This window comes from Molossus molossus, unplaced genomic scaffold (genome assembly GCF_014108415.1).
Source record: "Molossus molossus isolate mMolMol1 unplaced genomic scaffold, mMolMol1.p scaffold_m16_p_13, whole genome shotgun sequence".
In the NCBI taxonomy this organism is placed as follows: Eukaryota; Metazoa; Chordata; class Mammalia; order Chiroptera; family Molossidae; genus Molossus; species Molossus molossus.
This window is the reverse complement of record NW_023425348.1, coordinates 51,466,812-51,487,743: the sequence shown is the minus strand read 5'-3', so window position 1 is coordinate 51,487,743 and position 20,932 is coordinate 51,466,812. Positions and strand designations below refer to the sequence as shown.

The window sequence follows — 20,932 nt, the reverse complement described above, 5'->3', positions numbered from 1 at the left end:
GCTCTTTTACCTTATGTACAAACAAAAATTAAAAAATAAAAATGCAGCATTTATATATAAATGATTGGTGTTTAGATGATTCTACAAATTAAAAAAACATACACTTATTTAGCATGATTAAACTCTTTGTATTGTCCTGTTCCTCCCCATGCAATGAGTCAAGGGCAATAATTTTAAGAATTACTTAAGTCTGTCACATTAACAAAATACCTTATAAGAATTGTTCTAATGTTTTTCTTTGTCCCAAAATGTATTTTTTTTAAAATGTGTGTGTTTGGGGGTGGGGGTAGGTATCATTTGTCCAGGAAGGGAGGCAGAATGCTACATTGGTTTTAGATGAAATTATTTGCAATAATCTAATATGGGGACATAGTTTTTCTGGAAATTACAGTGATACCTCGGTTCTCGAACGCCTCGGTTTTCGACCAAATGGAGATTCGAGAAACTTTTGTCTCGGAATCCGAACAAATATTTGGAACTCGAACTTCCGAGATGAGTCGAGTTGAGCCGAATGGCGTTCATTGGGCCCAGCGCGCCTTGCTTGCGTCATCAGTGTGAGTGCAGAGAGAGAGTCACGCTTTGTGGAGTCACGCTTTCCTATTGGTTTCATTGCTTCGGTTCTCGAACAATTCGGTTCTCGACCGTCCTCCTGGAACGAATTATGTTCTAGAACCGAGGTATCACTGTAGAATATAACAGGTCAATGACAGTGACTTGTCAAAGATAAAATTAAAATGACAAAGAAGTCTTAGGATACTGAAATAGTCCAAGAAGGCAAGTGAGTGAGAACACTTGGAAGGTCTTTGCTGTAGTCTAAGGTGCTAAGATCGCATTTATAAAAGCAAGAGAGGAGGATACCACAGACATTGTTTTGTTAATCTTGTACAGTACTGGAAATTTTGTGGAATAGGATAAATGCACATCATGCAATATAAACACTCACCTTGTTGCTTAAAGGTTAATTTAGAAAATGTAAGCCAAAGAGAAAACAACAGAAACTAAGTTAACACTTACACAATACAGCAAGAGAACTGTATGGTACAGACTGCCTAAGGAGTTCTGCAGAGAGATGTACCTAAGGTTCTAAGCTCCTTGCTCTAGACTTTTTCCCCAATTAAACCTTTCATTTATTATCTGATAATGGAGGTGGGGAGAGTGGGGAACACCTCTCTGTGAAAAAATGGTATCCCAATACTCACTTTTCAAGGAAGAAACTCTACTCCTCACTTTTGTCATTAACGTCAACTGTGTTAAACAGTAAACAATACTCTGCATACCATTTTTATTTATTTATTTATTTATTTATTTATTTATTTATTTATCCTCACCCGAGGACATTTTTCCATTTTTTGTTCAGGTAGAGTGGGAGGGAGAGAGAGGAACAGAGAGAGAGAGAGAAACATTGATGTGAAAGGGACACATCGAGTGGCTGCCACCCGCACGACCGACTAGGGCCGGGGACAAACTGCAACCGAGGTACGCGCCCTTAGCGGGAACCGAACCCGGGTCTCTCAGGACCGCAGGCCGACGCTCTAACCACTGAACCAAACCGGCCAGGGCTCTGCATACCATTTAAATGGTTTCATTCCTGCAGATCCCACACTTCTATTTCTTGCCCTCTTAATGAGCAACATCTATCTTACCTTAGAACACTGTTCTGCTCTGACCTCTTCTTTAGAACCAAAAACATAGCCTTTGAGAACATAAAAGGACAAGAAAGGAAATGCCCAAGGAGGTGGTCAGCTGCTTCAGGATGAAGCTGAACATCTCTTTCCCAGCCACTGGCTGCCAGAAATTCATCGAAGTGAATGATGAACGATGCGTGTATGGCCATAGAAGGTGCTGCTAACGCTCTGGGTGAAGAATGGAAGGGTTCTGAGGTTCAAATCACTGGTGGGAATGACAAACAAGGTTTCCCCATGAAGCAGGGTGTTTTGTCCCATGGCTGTGTCCTCCTGCTACTGAATAAGGGGCATTCCTGTTATAGACCAAGGAGGATTGGGGAGAGGAAGCACAAGTCTGTTCAGGGTTGCATTGTGGATGCCAATCTCTATGTTCTCAACTTGGTCATTGTAAAAAAAAGGGGTGAGGAGACAGATATTCCTGGTCTCACTAATATTACTGTGCCTCATCAGTTGGGGCCCCCGAATGCTAGCAGAATCTGAAGACTTTTCAATCTCTAAAGAAGATGATGCCTGCCAATATGTTGTGAGAAAGCCCCTAAACAAAGAAGGTAAGAAACTAGGACCAGAGCACCCGAGATTCAGTGTCTTGTTACTACTCCAGGTCTCCTGCAACACAAAGTTCGGTGTATTCCTCTAAAGAAACAACATACTAAAAAAATTAAGTTAAAAGACCCAGAATATGCTAAACTTTTGGCTAAGAGAATGAAGGAGGGCAAAAAAAAAATATCAGGCACAGATTGCCAGGAGACATAGGCTGTCCTCTCTGAAGGCTCGACCTCTGGATCCAGTCAAAAATGAGGTTTTCAAAGAGTAACAAATGAGAACAGACATAAAAGAAATAACAAAATCTCTTTCTCACAATGCAATATTGCAAGTCATCAGAACTCTTTTTATTTATCAGTTCTCTATCTTCAACTTTAATGAAATACATCTTATACTCTTTGCTAGGAAAAACATATACATGTTTTAAACAACTGTGTCGTTTAAAAATCGACCATACACGGCATTCCACCCGAAGGCATCTAAAGGAGTATCTTACACATATCACGATAAAACACTTATAAAATATACACTTGTCAAATGAATTAAACTAAAGCTACTATATTGTAGGTGAAGTTTAATATTACGTAGCCTGAAATATCAAAGTACACTTAGAACCAATATTAGCTACGAGACAATTTATTATTTATATTCCCAATAAATATCAACTGAAAGTGCACCAAAATTCAGAAGAAATGATTAGTTCAAAATTGACAGATCCCTTAAAAAGTAGTGTGTTTGTGTGAAGTGAACTGCTCAATACTCACTTGAGAATGTGATAATGATCCCTGGTGCTTTTGAATTCACATTTGAATCTCTAGAATCTTCAGAGAGTTATCCCAAAGGCAAACAATAATAATAGGTGGCATGGCTACTATATAACAACAATGATTTTAATTGATTGCTGTAAGATGACTGAATTCTTATATCAAGAGGTGAGATGTTGACTTTTGTGAGTAATGTATGATTTCCATGTATTCTCTAAAATTGCACTCACAAGACAGAGTGGAAAAATAAGGCAGATGTAACCTATCAATCAGCTGGCAGGTAACCTTAGCTAAATTAACATAAGTTTCTACAGTCTATTTAGTGGGTATAAAAAGTATAATTCAGGGTGCCAGGATTCCTCACTTATCTACCCTTAAGATCAGAAATTCACATGGTCTTTCACACTATCTGAACTTGGCAGTCAACTATAATGCTAATAAATCCACTAGCTTTGAGATGCTCTGGGAACTTTCTGTTTGTGAATATCTGAAGTCTTCCTTTGTTTATTGTTCTGAATGCTTTAGCTTACAGACAACCAGATACTTTTGATCAAGTTAAGAAGATAGAGCCAGAAAACTTGGAGATGAGGTTCGACCTGGTCTCCGGCTAACTGCTGAACATTTTAGCCTATAACTTTATTCAGCTGCATATTATGTTTAAACTAAATTTATTTCATTCTGTACTGCTCTCATTATAAAACATTGTTATATTAGGAAATTATTTGATTAAGTAAATTTATACGTATTAGGCTGATATTTCAAACTACTTGATATAATAATATTTTAATTATAAATGCTAAATATACATAATAAATTTACAATAGAATTCATTGTTCATAATCTCAATTTGAAATTTCTATTTCTTCTTTGTTCTACTTAAAAAACTGTAAAATACTCCTTTTAAAAAATGTCTTGCTTTACTGATAGAAACTGTAAACTTTGCAATTAACTATGCATCTCTTCTATATTAGCTGTAAAAATGGTAATTTGTTATCCACACATTTCTGAGACTCACCTTCACCATGTATGATTTAATTTCATCTATATGTAGTTACAAAAGAAATGGACTGGATTCAAACTGCCTGAGATTCACAGCTGTGATTCCACCACTTGCTATGAAAACTTGGTAAGTTACTTAACAATGTCAAATCAGTTTCCTCAACAGCAAACATCAGACTTCAATATTATTTTATGAAAATAAATAGAGAACTACATGGTTCCTTCAAAATGTATACTGGGTATCTGTAGATTCTATTATATTTTAATAAACACTGGTCTTATAATTCCACTGTTCTTTGTATACATTTTTTGGAACATCCTATATATATTTAAACTTTCACACTGTGCTTATTATTTAGTTAACTTTCAGAAAGTGTTAGTTACTACTCATGTCTTCATTATATAATCCTATATTTATACATTTCTTTTGTGTTGTACTGACTATTTCTATTTGCTCTTCTCATAAGTCTTATGTTTTTAATGTTTAGACTTAAAGCCACTTTAAATACATTTTATAAATTGATGTTATAAAGAGAAAAAGATCTGCATTATTTGAAGCAGGGTCTCTAGTGTTTCTCCTAAGAACATTTTATAAACAGGCTTAAGACAGAGGGGCTAAAGATGAGATTTGTAGTGAGTGGCCTGGGGGAAGGGCAGCAGTGAACATCCTTCACTGTGAAAGATGAAATACTCCTGTTGGAGCCTAGCACAGAGCATGCTCGAACCCCGTTTCCACGTTAGCACCGTTGTCTAAGCTTTGATTTCACAAAGTCATGGAGTCTTTCCAGGAACACTGATTCCGTCCTTTCCCCGTCCTCCTAGGGAGAAAGGGCTCCATGCTGCTGGCCCCTTCCCTTTCCCTTCGCTGCTGTTCCCCCAAGTTCTCGTCCTCCCATAATGGGAGCCGTTTTCTGGACTCTCATTTCCGCCTTAGTCAGGGCCTGAGAATGTGCTGTCCTTTCCACCGAGATGAACAGGAAGGGCCAGGAACATAAACCAACTTCAACAACCTGCCCCCACCCCTGAAAACAACAACAATTTAAAAAATATACACGATTCATTGCACATAACTCTGTACTCTACAAAAAAGTCCAAACCTAGCTTGAATAATTAGTTTGTTTATAATAACTTCTATGTGTATTAATGAAAATAAACCATTGCATTCACAACTTCGTTATTGTAATGCTTCATCACAGGTTCGTTTTGGTAGCAGCTACGTTATCTCATGGATTCCCTGGTGGATGGGAACCACACAGCAGTGCGAAGCTTCATTTTACTGGGCTTAACAGATGACCCAATCCTTCGAGTCATCCTCTTCATGATCGCCCTCTGTATCTACGTGGTGACCATAGCTGGCAACCTCAGCACCATCATTCTGATCAGAGTCTCTTCTCAGCTCCATCATCCTATGTATTTTTTTCTGAGCCACTTGGCTTCTGCAGACATAGGCCTTTCAACTTCTGTCACACCCAATATGCTTGGAAACTTCCTGGTGGAGAGAAATACAATCTCTTACCTTGGATGTGCCATCCAGCTTGGTTCGGCAGGGTTTTTTGGGGCAGTGGAGTGCTTCCTTCTGGCTGTCATGGCATATGATCGCCTTGTGGCAATCCGCAACCCACTGCTTTATTCGGCCGAAATGTCCACACAAGTCTGTGTCCAGTTGCTCGTACTGGCTTACATGGGTGGTTTCCTCAACGCTTGCTCTTTTACTATTTGCTTCTACTTTATATTCTTCTGTGGGCCAAATCGAGTCAATCATTTTTTCTGTGATTTTGCCCCTCTACTTGAACTCTCCTGTTCTGATATCAGTATCCCTGCAGTTGTCCCCTCGTTCACAGCCGGTTCTGTCATTGTGTTCACAGTGTTAGTCATAGGTGTCTCCTACATCTACATCCTCACCACCATCCTGAAGATGCCTTCCAACGAGGGGCGCCGTAAAGCCTTCTCCACCTGCTCAGCGCACCTGACAGCAGTCACCCTGTTCTGTGGGACCGTCACGTTCATATATGTGATGCCCAAGTCCAGCTTCTCAACTGACCAGAACAAGGTGGTGTCTGTGTTCTACACAGTGGTGATTCCCATGCTGAACCCCATCATCTACAGCCTCCGGAACAATGAGATTAAGGGGGCTCTGAAGAGAGTGCTTCGCCAAAGACTATTTTATTAGTGAGGCCATTATTGTATCAAATTTGATATGACAGTATACCATGACTATAATAACAGAAGGAAGTTGAGTGTCTGTAGTCAAAATATATTCATCTATACATAATTAGTCAATGTGGAGCTTTTTTTGTGAAGATAGGGGGTGGATTTTCTGATATCAAAAATATCTGAGGCCCACAGTCAGTTCCCTCTACTAAAATTAGCCTAAATGTATAATTAGAAACACAAATTGCTTAACATAAAAAATACTTAATAAGCTTAAACTCCCCTTAAATATTCTTTTCAATTTTCAAAAGTTGTTTCCTCTCATAAGTTAAGGTTATTGTACCTCGAAACCTTTAAGACTGTGTCAACTTTCAACAGCAACTTATTGTAAACTAAGTGTGATAATTACTGTTATGATTGAATACATCCTGAGTAGAAAGTACCAAGTGGAAGCAGTCAGTAAAATTAATGAAGACATTGTTCTTGGAGGAAGGTTATGAGCTGGGAATGGGCTCTGTGGACTCATGCATTCTGAACTGCGTTCCTGAACTCTGGCTCCAGCCTAGTTATTGGGGACCCCATTAAAGAACAGGATGAGATGCCCCTGACTAACCTGTGAATTCTTCTATCATCTAAAAACAGTGACTTGTCTGTGGGATCCTGATCTCCTCAGGGACTGTGAGAAAAACTCTTGGAATGAGTTGTTTATGATCAGACTTGTTTGTTTTCAGGGAGCTTGAGGGAACTTGATTGTGTTTCCCCTTTGAACCTTTGTTTACCTCTAATATTGACAACTACCACATTTATTTCTCTTTCCTTGTCTTTTACGCAGTGTTTTAAATAAAAAACATTTTTGCCTATTGAATACACCGCATGTACTGTCTAAAACTGTGTAATTATCTCTTTCCGCACCCTTTCTTCCAATGTTTCATATCCCAGTAAAAGGCACCACTATTCAATTTACCGATTTAGAAACCTGAGAGTAATTCTATTCATCCCTCCACATATGTACATTAGATGACAAAGTCTTGTACATTCTGAGCCCAATATTTATTCACAATTTCTCTTCATTTTTATGGTTAGCACTTCTATTCTGAACTACCACCTCATATATTTATTTCACAATAGTACTTAGGTGATAGCTAGTTTTATGTGTGCAGTTGGCTGGGCTCTGGTTACCAGTTATTTGGTCAAACACCTCTGTAGATTTTGCTGAGCAGGTATTTTAATGATGTGACTGACATTTAAATTAATAGACTTTGAATAAGGGAAACTAATCTTCAGAATGTGGGGGCCCCTCATTCAATCAATTGGAATAATCAAAAACAAAACAAAAGAAAAAAACTCAAGGCCCCTGAAAAGGACACATGCTGTTTCCTGCTTGTCTTACACTGTGAATCAATTCTTACTGGAATTTTTATTCTGCAGGATTGTCTTTGCATTTTGGGACTGCAATTCTACAACTGTCTAAGCCAATTCTTTAAAATGTCTCTCTCTCTCTCCCAATCTATCTCTCTAATTAGTTTTGTTTCTCTAGAGAATACTAAAACAACCCTAACGAGTTTTTATTTCATGCTCTTATTGTTTTCCCATCATTCTGCATACATCAATCATAACCATAAATCTTAATAAATTAGTTCCATTGTTAATATCCCTCAAAGATGTTGAAATAAGGGCAACAATTCTGGACACGACCTACAACATCTTGAACGTGGCCCATGCTTCTTTTTGACTCTCACCATTCTTCCTTTGCTCTCTAAACACACGAAATCTAGGAATAAATTATTGGTTTTCTTTCAATACTTAAAAGTGTCCATGTTCTTCACCACATCAGAACCATCTCATACTCAGTAGATTCGCCTGAAATGCATTTTTCTTCTTGCCTTGGTAATGATTAATGATTCTATAGGTACCAACCTATATGTTGTTTTCTATTCTCTGGAACGTCTTCTTGAGGTTCCAGACCAAATTAAGTACACCTGTAGTTCTTCTGTAGAACCCTGCATATTTTCTTCAGAATTCCCAGTGCACTTGTAGTTGAACACTCAGTATTTGTTTTCTTCACAATGTTGAACGCTTCATATTAACAGCTACACTGCCTTTCCTCTCTCCCCATGCATCTATTTTCACACAGTTTCTGCAACATAGCAGCACCAATGCTTAGCTGAAATAAATGAAACAATTAATAAATGAATGGATGGATGAATGAATGAAGCTTTTGCTGTGTCATGAACCACTGGTTCTGCTGGCTTTGAATCGTGGCCACTGATCTGTTGAATGTTTCATTCTGATTCAAGTGATGGAGTGTTTGTGTCAGATCTTGCTATAATAGTGACAGGCCATTATACAAACTATGCTCACCACCATTATGCCCTTGGCTACACACTGATTAACTCAGACTGGCAACTGGAATCCCAGAATACTTATTAAAATTCTGTAAACAGCCTTTGTTAAATAACATCTTTCTGATACATTATACATGATTAGAGAGTTGTAAAATCTAGAAGTCAAACATTAGTAAGTATAGTAGAAGCAGTATTAAGAGTATTAGCAATTAAAGGTAACAATATAAAATTATTTACTACATTCCAGGTACTGCTTTTAGAGAGATCTACAAGTTTTAAATCAATTAATTATCAGAATACACCTATAAAGTTATTTTTTTATTTTTTAATTCTCACCCAAGGACATTTTCCAATTTATAATCACACAGATTGGTAAGAAAGGAGAGAGAGAAACATCCATGTAAGAGAGACACATTAACTGGCTGCCTCCTGCACTACCCAACCAGGGCAAGGTACTAACTGCAACCGAGGTACGTGCCCTTGACTGGAATTAAACCTGCAATTCATTGGTCTGTGGGCCAACACTCTAATCACTGAGCAAATCTGGCACGGACTGAAGTTATTTTTTTAACTGTATTTTATAGAGGATGTAAATTAGGTACATAAAGGTTAAGAAAAAGCTCAAAGTCACAAATATCTTCTTAATACTTAGCCTTATTCTAAGTATATAGTCTGTCAAGAGCCAAACTAAGGGGCACTTTGAGTATAAAACAAGACCCATATAAATGCTACCTATAAGAGACCCACTTCAGATCAAAGGACACAGAGACTTAAAGGGATGAAAAAAGATATTTCCTGCAAATGGATATGAAAAAATAAAGCTGGTGTACCAATTCTCTTATCAGACAAAATAGACTTTAAAACAAAGGATATAACAAAGGACAAAGAAGAATATTTTATAATCATAAAGTGAAAATTCTAATAAAAGGAAATAATTCTTGTAAACATTTATGAACTCTATATTTACCTAAATATATAAAGCAAGTATTGATAGACATAAAGAAAGAGATCCACAGTTATACACTCAGAGTAGGAGTGTTAAACATCACTAGCACCAAATGGTATATTATCCAGACAAAATATCAATAAAAAACAATGGTCTTAAATTACACATTAGTCCACATAAGTATAGGTATTTTTAGAACACTTCAGCCCAAAGCTGCAGTATATACGTTCTTTTCCAATGCACATGGTATATTTTCTATGAGAGACCACAAGTTAGTCCATAAGACAAGTTTCAAGAAATTTAAGATTGAAATCATATCATGTACCGTCTCCATTTACAATGATGTGAAACTAGAAATTATTTACAAGAAGGAATCTGAAAAACATAGATCAATATTTAGGCTAAATAACATGTCACTAAACAATGAGTGGGTTAACAATGAGGTTAAGAAAGAAATAAAAAAATACCTTGAGACAAATGGAAATGAATCTACAATGACCGAAAATTCTATGGGACACAGCCAAATCAATTCTAAGAGGGAAATTTATAGCAATATTAGTCTACCTCAAAAAAGAAGAAAAACTCATTTAAACAAACTAAACTTCCATGTAAAGGAACTAGAGAAAGAACAATAAACAAAGCCCAAATTGAGTAGAAAGTAGGAAATAATAAAGATCAGAGTAATAATAACAAAAAAAATTGAGTCCAAAAACAAAAATCAATGAAGCCAAGAGCTACTTTTCGTGATAAATAAAACTGATAAAACTTTAGCAAGAGTAGTAAAAAAAAGGGAACACAAATAAATAAAATCAGAAATGAAAGAGGAGTGAAAACTGACAACATGGAAATGCAAAGATTACATGTATTAAAAAAGCAAAACACACATATGAACAATCTTATCCTAACAAACTGGATAATGTGGAAGAAATGGATAAAATTCTAGAAACATGCAATCATCCAAGGCTGAATCTAGTAGAAAAATAGTCTGAACAGACCAACAACTACTAACAAAATCAAATCAGCAATTTAAAAACTCCCAGGAAACAAAAGTCTTGAACCAGATGGCTTCACAGGTAAAATTTACCAACTATTCAAGGAAAAATTAGTAACTATCTTTTTCAAACTATTACAAAAAACTGAAGAGGATGGATGACTCCCAAACTCATTTTATGAGGTTAGCATTACTCTCATACCCAAACCAGAAAAAACCATTACCAAAAAAATGGAAAGTAAGAAATGTATATATAGGTCAATATCCTCAATGTACATAGATGCAAAAATACTCAATGAAATATCTGCAAACCAAATTCAGCAATATATTAAAATGATCATATGCCATGATAAAATAGGATTTATACCTGGGATGCAAGGTTGATTCAATATCCACAAATCAATTAATGTAATACATTACATAAACAAAATAAAAATTACATCAATAAATGTAGAAAAAGCATTTGACCAAATCCAACATTCAAGTTTAGAACTCTCAACAAAGTAGGGGTAGAGAGAATATTCCTTAACATAATAAAGGGCATATATGACAAACACCCAGGTAATATTATACTCAACAGTGAAAAACTGAAAGTTTTTAATTTAGTTTCAGGAACAAGAGAAGAATTTCCATTTTCACCATTTTATTCAACACAGTATTGAAAGTCCCAGCCACAACAATCAGACAAGAAAAATAAATAAAAGTCATCTGAACTGGAATGAAAAAAGTAAAATAGTCATTATTTGCAGATGACATAAAACTATATGTAAAGTACCCTAAAGAATTTACAAATAAGTTATTAGAATTAATAAATGAATTCAGTGAAGTAGCAGTTTACTAAATTTATATCCATAAATAGGATGTAGTTTATTGTTATTTATTTTTTATTCTTTATTGAATTTAGAGAGAGAGGAAGGAATAGGAAGAGAGAGATAGAAACATTGATGAGAGATAACATCGACTGGCCACCTCCTGCATGCCCCCCCCCCCCCACTGTGGATTTAGCTCATAATCAGGCATTTGCCCTGACCAGGAATAGAACCGGTGACCTCTTGGTGCTTGGGTCGAAGCTCAACCACTTAGCTACATCAGCTGGGCAGTTTTATTTTAAAAAATATTGATCGTAGAGAGAGGAAGAGAGATAGAGAAGGGGGGGGAAGAGAGAGAGAAAAACATCAATGTGAGAAAAATCGAACAGTTTCCTCCCCCACACACCCTAGCTGGAAATTGAACTCCTAACCTGGGCATGTGTACTGACCAGGAATCAAACATGCCACACCTTAGCAGTGGTTCTCAACCTGTGGGTCACGACCTCTTTGGGGGGTCAAAAGACCTGTTCACAGGGGTCACCTAAGACCATCGCAAAACACATATTGCCGATGGTCTTAGGAACCGAGACACCACTCCCCTATCCATCTCCAGGCGGGTCTGCCCACATGCAGATAAGCCCACATACAACATGAAGAACTGTATTAAAGAGTCATGGCATTAGGAAGGTTGAGAACCATTGCCTTAGGGCATTGGACGCTACTTCAACCAAATGAGCCACATGGGCCAGGACAGAAATTGGTTACATTTTTTTTCTTTTTTTATCCTCACCCCGAGGACATTTTTCGATATTTTGTTCAGATAGAGTGGGAGGGAGAGAGAGAGAGAGAGAGAGAGAGAGAGAGAGAGAGAGAGAGAGAAACATCGACGTGAAAGCGACACATCGAGTGGTTGCCACCCACACGACCGACCAGGTCCGGGGACAAACTGCAACCGAGGTACGTGCCCTTAGCGGGAACCGAACCCGGGTCTCTCCGGACTGCAGGCCGACGCTCTAACCGCTGAGCCAAACCGGCCAGGGTGAAATTGGTTACATTTTTAAAAATTTTATCTTTATTGTTCAAAGTATTACAGATGTCCCTCCTTTTCATTCCCCGTTGACACCCTCCTCCTCACACCTGCCCCTGCCCCACTGGCTTCACCAGCTGTTGTCTGTGACCAATGGTTATGCATATACGCATACAAGTTTTTTGGTATATCTCTTCCCACACCCACCCACCCCCTTCCCTCTGAGGTTTGTCAGTCTATGCCCTACTTCCATGTCACTGGAGCTATTTTGATTATCAGCTTATTTTCTTCATTATATTCCACTAATAAGTGACATCATGTAATACTTGTCTTTCTCTGACTGGCTTATTTCACTTAGCATAATACTCTCCAGATCCCTCCATGTTGTCTCAATGGGTAAGAGAGCTTTCTTTCTTACAGCTGAATAGTATTCCATTGTGTACATGTACCACAGCTTTTTTATCCACTCATCTACGAATGGACACTTGGGTGGTTTCCAGATCTTAGCTATTGTAAATAGCACTGCTATGAACATAGGGGTGCATATACTCTTTCTGATTGGTGTTTCAGGCTTCTTAGGATATATTCCTAGAAGTGTTGCTATATTTTCATATGCTGATATCAAATTATCAGAAAAAGAAGTGGAGAAAACATTCTCATTTATTATTACATCAAAAAAAAAAATATCTAGGAATAAATGTAACCAAGAAGGTAAAATACCTGTATTTTAAAAATATAAGACACTGATGACAGAAATTGAAGATATAAATAAATGAAAGAAAATACCATGCTCATGGATAGAAATAACTCATGTCTTTATAATGTCCATACTACCAAAGAAATCTATAGATTCAGTGAAATCTCTATCAAAATACCAATAACATTTTTACACAGAACTAGTACAAATAATCCTAAAATATATATGAGACCACAAAAAATTCCAAATAGACAAAACAATCTTGAGAAAGAAAAACAAAGTTGAAGGTATCATGCTACCTGATAGACTACCATGGCTATAGTATCCAAAACAGCACAGTACTGGCATAAAAATAGACATGTAGATCAATGAAACAGAATAAAAAGAAAAGAAATAAACCCACACCAACATGGTCAATTAATTGATGACAAAGGAGGCAGAAATACACAATGGGGTAAAGACAGTCTTTTCAATACTTTGTCAATGGTGTTGAGAAAATGGGATAGATACATGCAAAAAAGTAATACTGGATCACTTCCTTATACCATATAAAAAATGAATAAACTCAAAATGGATTAAATAGGACCGAAAAATGGCGGCGGAGTGAACGGAGCTACACAGACCGTCTCCCAGAACCAAACTGGAATTACAACTATAACACAGACAAATCGACGGGAAAAAGCAACAGAAAAGCAGCTTGGAGGACCATACAACGAGGGACACTGACTACATCCCGGTAGGCTTGCGAAGGCACGAGACGGGGCTGGGAGCCCACAGTCAGCAACTCAGCAGCGGCCTCAGCTGGGAGCAGCGCCCTCGGGTCACACTCCCAGGCGGCTCCACAGCGCAGAGCCGGGACAGAGGCTGAAACTGCCACAGCCACTCACCTTGGGCTCCGGCAGAGGGAGGGCAGACCGGTCTGGAGCTGTGAAGGGACACTCGGGGTTTGGAGGGCGCTCAGAGCTTTGTCTGAGTGCAGCCACTCAGGACGGTGGCCACATTGCTCCTTCCCAGGGCTCTGAGGAGAGGCAGCAGCCCCTCCCTCGGAGATCCAACCCCACCCTGTGGGCCATTGAAGTGTTAATTGAGGCTCACTAACAACCAGCATCTGCCCCACCCTCATGAAAGCCCCTTGGCTGAGCACCAGAGGGAGTTTTTCAATCAACTGACAACCCAAAACTCATCAATTAACCTAGACTGCTAGCCTCCAGGCAAAAAGCTAGAGGATAACAGTACCTTTCCTGGGAGGGCAACTTTAACCAGGAAAGTAAGACTTGACAGTGGTGTTCAACGTGGGTCCTCCCTCACTCATCTAAACACAGGAGAGGGAGCCACAAACAGCAGGACACCAACACCCACAGGGAGAACTTGACAGGCTCCAAAGCCCACAGTGATAGCCAAAATGGTGAAACACAGAAACAGAAGCCAAATGAAAGAGCAAGATACCTCCACCGAAGATGAGATCAATGTGGAGCAATTAGGCATGTTAACAGAGCTAGAATTCAGAGCCATGATCTTAAGGAAGCTGAAGAGCATGAGTAAGGACATAGAGACACTGAAAATAAGCCAATTGGAAATTAAAAACCAACAAGAAGAGATAAAAAATGACATATCAGAAATGAAAAACACATTGGAAGGTTTAAAAAGCAGAGTAGGGGAAGCTGAGGACCGGATCAGTGAATTAGAAGACAGGGTAGAAAAAAATCAACGAATCAGAAAAACAAAAGGAAAAAACTATTAAAAAACAGGAAGACAGCTTAAGAGAACTATGGGACAACTGGAAACGTAATAATATTCGCATCATAGGAGTCCCCGAAAAAGAAGAAAATGAGCAAGGGATAGAGAATATATTCAAAAAAATAGTGACAGAAAACTTCCCTAATTTGGTGAAGGAAGAAGGCATTCAAGTTAAAGAAGCACAGAGAGTCCCAAGTAAGAAGAACCCAAACAGGCCCACACCAAGACACATAGTAATTAAAATGCCACAAATTAAAGACAAAGAGAGAATCCTAAAAGCAGCAAGAGATAAGCAACAGGTTACCTACAAAGGGAACTCCATAAGGCTCTCAGCTGACTTCTCACAAGAAACACTACAGGCCAGAAGAGAATGGCATGAAGTAATCAAAGTCATGAAAAACAAGAATCTGAATCCAAGACTACTCTACCCAGCAAGGCTATCATTCAAAATAGAAGATCAAATAAAGAGCTTCCCAGACAAAAAAAGGCTAAGGGAATACATTAGCACCAAACCAGCACTGCAAGAAATGTTAAAAGGTCTGCTGTAATTAGCAGTAGAAATGGGAAGAAAAATCGAACCACACTAAACAAAAATGGCAATAAATAAGTACATAACAATAATCACCTTACACGTAAATGGATTGAATGCTCCCATAAAGAGACACAGAGTAGCTGATTGGATAGGAAAGCATGACTCATCTATATGTTGTTTACAAGAGACCCACCTCTCAACAAAAGACTCACATAGGTTGAAAGTGAAGGGATGGAAAAAAAAATTTTCCAAGCAAATGGAAAGCAAAAAAAAGCTGGGGTAGCAATTCTCATATCTGATAAAATAGATTTCAAAATGAAGACCATAACTAGAGACAAAGACGGCCACTACATAATATTGAAAGGATCTATCCACAGGAAGATATAACCTTGATAAACATATATGCACCCAATATAGGAGCACCAAAATATATTAAAAATCTTCTGGAGGACTTCCAAGGAGAAATCGACAACAATACAATCATAGGAGGAGACCTCAACACCCCATTGACAGCACTGGATAGATCCTCTAGGCAAAAAATTAGCAAGGAAACAGAGACTCTAAATGAAGCACTAGACCAAATGGATTTAATAGATATCTACAGAGAATTACACCCCAAAACTACAGAATACACATTCGTCTCAAGTGCACATGGGACATTCTCAAAGATAGACCACATGATAGGACACAAACTAAATCTCCACAAGTTCAAGAAGATTGAAATCATATCAAGCATCTTCTCAGATCACAATGGCATGAAACTAGAAATCAATTGCAACAAGAACATGCAAAGACATTTCAACACATGGAGGCTAAATAGCATGTTATTAAACAATGAATGGGTCACTGAGGAGATCAAGGAAGAAATTAAAAACTTCCTGGAAACCAATGAAAATGAACACACAACAACACAAAATCTATGGGATGCAGCGAAAGCAGTTCTGAGAGGGAAGTTCATAGCACTACAGGCCTACCTCAAAAAACAAGAAAAATTTCTAATTGACTGTCTAACCTCACAACTTAAAGAATTAGAAAGCAAACAAAAAGAAAACCCCAGAGCAAGTAGAAGGAAGGAAATAGTAAAGATCAGAGCAGAAATAAATGACATAGAGACCAAAAAAACAATTCAAAGGATCAATGAAACAAAGAGCTGGTTTTTCGAAAAGAAACAAGATTGATGGACCCTTAGCTAGACTCACCAAGAAACAAAGAGAGAGAACCCCAATACACAAAATCAGAAATGAAAGAGGAGAAGTAACAACCAACACCACGGAAATACAAAAGATCATTAACAACTACTATGAACAACTATATGGCAACAAATTCGACAATTTAAGCGAAATGGATGAATTTCTAGAAACACACAGTCTCCCAAAACTATTCCCGGAAGAGATAGAAAACTTGAACAGACCAATAACAACTAAGGAAATTGAAGAGGTAATCAAGACTCTCCCAGCAAAGAAAAGCCCAGGCCCAGATGGTTTCACGGGGGAGTTTTACCGAACATTCAAAAAAGAACTAACACCCATTCTCCTCAAACTATTTCAAAAAATTCAAGAAGAAGGCAGACTTCCAAACACGTTCTATGAGGCCAGCATAATTCTAATTCCAAAACCAGAAAAAGACACTAAGAAGAAAGAAAACTACAGGCCAATATCCCTGATGAACATAGACGCCAAAATCCTGAACAAAATATTAGCAAATTGGATCCAGAAATACATCAAAAAAACTATTCACCATGACCACGTGGGATTCATTCCAGGGATGCAAGGCTGGTAGAATATTCGCAAATCAATAAACGTGATACACCACATAAACAAAATGAAGAATAAAAACCACATGATCATATCAATAGATGCTGAAAAAGCATTAGACAAAATCCAGCACCCATTTCTGATAAAAACGCTCAGCAATGTGGGAATAGAGGGATCATATCTCGACATAATAAAGGCCATATATGAAAGACCTACAGCCAACATCATACTCAATGGACAGAAACTAAAAACATTTCCATTAAGAACAGGAACAAGACAGGGATGTCCATTTTTGCCACTCTTATTTAACATTGTACTGGAAGTCTTAGCCACAGCAATCAGACATGAAGAAAAAATAAAAGGGATCCAAATTGGAAAGGAGGAAGTGAAACTGTCATTATTTGCAGATGACATGATATTGTACATAGAAAGCCCTAAAGACTCCATCAAAAATCTATTAGACTTAATAAGTGAACTTGGCAAAGTAGCAGGATACAAAATTAACGTCAAGAAATCGACGGCATTCTTGTACATCAATGATGAACTCACAGAAAGAGAAACTGAAAAAACAATCCCATTTACCATCGCACCAAAAAAATTACGATACCTAGGAATAAACTTAACCAAAGAAATAAAGGACCTATGTGCAGAAAACTACAGGTCATTGAAAAAAGAAATAGAGGAAGATATAAAAAAGTGGAAGCACATACCCTGTTCATGGATTGGAAGAATTAACATCATTAAAATGTCCATACTACCCAAAGCAATCTATAGATTCAATGCAATCCCCATCAAAATACCAACGACATATTTCATAGAACTAGAACAAATACTTCAAAAGTTCATATGGAACCAAAAAAGACCCCGAATAGCCACAGCAATCTTGAAAAAGAAGAACAAAGTATGTGGGATCACAATACCAGATATCGGGTTATACTACAAAGCGACTGTAACCAAAACAGCCTGGTACTGGCACAAGAACAGGCATATAGACCAGTGGAACAGAACTGAAAACCCAGAAATGGACCCAAGGCAATACGCTCAATTAATATTTGACAAAGGTGGCAAGAGCATACAGTGGAGTAAAGACAGCCTCTTTAATAAATGGTGTTGGGAAAATTGGTCAGCTATATGCAAAAAAATGAAACTAGACCATCAACATACACCATACACAAAAATAAACTCAAAATGGATAAAAGACTTAAATGTGACCTGTGAGTCCATAAAAATTCTAGAAGAAAATGTAGGCAACAAAATTTTGGACATCATATGGAGCAGAATTTTCACTGATAAATCACCTAAGGCAACAGAAATAAAGCAGAAAATGAACACATGGGACTACATCAAACTAAAAAGCTTCTGCACAGCAAAAGAAACAATCATCAAAATGGAAAGGCAACCCACTGTATGGGAGAGTATCATTGCCAATGATGTATCAGATAAGGGGTTAATTTCCAATATATATAGAGTGCTCATACAACTCCACAAAAGGAAGACAAAGAACCCAATTAAAAAATGGGCAGAGGAGCTGAATAGACACCTCTCCAAACAGGACATACAAATGGCCAAGAGACATATGAAGAAATGCTCAACATCACTAATCATCAGAGAGATGCAAATTAAAACAACAATGAGGTATCACCTCATACCTGTCAGAATGGCCGCCATCAACAAATCATCAAACAACAAGTGTTGGCGAGGGTGTGGAGAAAAGGGGACTCTAATACACTGCTGGTGGGAATGCAGACTGGTGCAGCCGCTATGGAAAACAATATGGTGCTACCTCAAAAAATTAAAAATTGAACTTCCATTTGACCCAGTGATCCCACTGCTGGGAATATACCCTAAGAAGCCTGAAAAACCAATCAGAAAGAATATATGTACCCCCATGTTCATAGCAGCACTATTTACAATAGCTAAGATCTGGAAACAGCCCAAGTGTCCACCAGTAGACGAATGGATAAAAAAGCTGTGGTATATATACACAATGGAGTACTATGCAGCGGTAAGAAAGAAAGATCTCTTATCCTTTGAGACGACATGGAGGGACCTGGAAAGTATTATCCTAAGTGAAAGAAGCCAAGCAGAAAAAGACAAATACCACATGATCTCACTTATATACGGAAGATAATGAACATAACAGTCCGAGGAATACAGTAGACCCAGACACATGGAAGTAGGGCACAGACTGACATCCCTCAGAAGAGGGGGTGGGGGGTGGGGGGATGGGAAGAGATAAACCACAGAACTTATATGCATGTATGCATGACCAATGGACATGGACAACTAAGCCGGGGACAGGGTGGGGGGGGGTGGGGTGGGGGGTGCCAATGGGGTAAAAAGGTAAAATATCTGTAACAAAAAAATAAATAAAAATTCATAAAAAAAAAAAAAATGGATTAAATACTTAATTGTAAGACCTGAAACCATAGGCAGTAAACTCTTTGACATCACTCTCAGAAATACTTTTTGAATATGTGTCCCTGGGCAAGGGAAACACAAGAAAAAGAAAAAGAAACTTGGGGCCACATTAAACTAAAAAGGTTTTGCACCACAAAGGAAAACATCAACAAAACCAAAACACAACCTACTGAATTGAATAAGACATTTGCTAATGATTCATATAACAAGGGGTTAAAATTTAAAATGTATAAGGAACTCATATAGCTTAATACACATGCAAATAGAACCCCCAATCTGGTTTTAAAAATGGGCAGAGAGCCTGAATGGACATTTCTCCAAAGAGGACATACAAATGGCCAATAGAAAAATGCTCAACATCACTAATCATTAGACAAATACAAATTAAAGCCATAATGAGATATCACTTCACATTTGTCACAATGCTATCCTAAAAAAATATATAAAAAAATAAACAAACAGCAAATGTTTATAAGGATGTGGAGAAAAGGAAACCCTTGTGCACTGTTAGTGGGATTCTAAATTGGTACAGTTACTATGGAAAATGGCATGGAGATTCTCCAAGTAATTAAAATAGAACTGCCTCATGATCCAGCAATTCTACTTCTGGGTATTTATCTGAAGAATTTCAAAACACTAATTCGAAAATATCTGCACACCTGTGTTCAGTACAGCATTATTTACAATAGCCAAGATGGAGGCAACTCAAGTGTCCATAGACAGACAAATGGATGAAGAAGATGTGGTACATACATACAAGATGAAATCTTGCCATTTGCGACAACATGAATGGACTTGGAGGTTATTAGGCTAAGTAAAATAAGTCAGCCAGAGGGTGACAATAACTATGATTTCACTTATATGTGGGGTCTAAAAAAACAAAAAAAATGAACAAAACAAAAACAAACTCATAGATACAGGGAACAAATTGATGGTTGCCAGCTATGAGTGGGGTTGGGGGAAAGGGTCATAAAGGTAAAGGGATGAAGAAACACAAATTGTTAGTTATACCAGCTGTTATGAGCATGTAAAGTACAGCATAAGGAAAATAGTAAGATTGTAATAACTATGAATAGTGTTAAATGGGTGACTTAGTGGGTGGTCACTTCGTAAGTTATATAAATGTCTATCACTAAGTTGTATTCCTGAAAGTAACATAATGTATATATATCAAGTGTAATTGGAATATAAAATAATAAAATAAAACACTTAAGAGATAGGTGAAAAATAGAAATTGAGGAAGCCGCAGACATTTTTGGCTTTGATTATTCAGTAAATGTGAGTGGAATGTCACTTACTAGCTGAGGAAAAGTGACGTTCATGTTATCCATTACTGCAGAGCATTAGGGACTTAAAATCATTATTTTATATTACAGTATTTTGTAGTCAGAAATTCAGGTTGGGTTTGGTTCAGCATTTCTTCTGTTCTACATGGCATTAACAGTTGTCACTTAGTAATATTCAGGTGGCATCTGGGTATGTGTAGGGAATCCAAGATCGCTTCACTCAGAAGACCAGCACCTTGGCAAGG

The 20,932-nt window shown here is 37.7% G+C and overlaps 1 protein-coding gene and 1 pseudogene across 1 annotated transcript; both read left to right on the top strand.

Annotated features, from left to right (window-relative positions):
• The first annotated feature begins 1,753 nt into the window (after positions 1-1,753).
• LOC118628610 lies at positions 1,754-10,422 on the top strand (annotated as a pseudogene).
• Positions 5,217-6,161, top strand: LOC118628097 (olfactory receptor 502-like). Its single transcript, XM_036258828.1, has one exon. It carries the CDS (start codon positions 5,217-5,219, stop codon positions 6,159-6,161), a length of 945 nt encoding a protein of 314 aa, XP_036114721.1.
• Positions 10,423-20,932: the final 10,510 nt, after the last annotated feature.

Bases quoted from the DNA above. Each gene is read 5' to 3' on its own strand.
- LOC118628097 (XM_036258828.1), top strand. From the start codon at position 5,217: ATGGATTCCCTGGTGGATGGGAACCACACAGCAGTGCGAAGCTTCATT.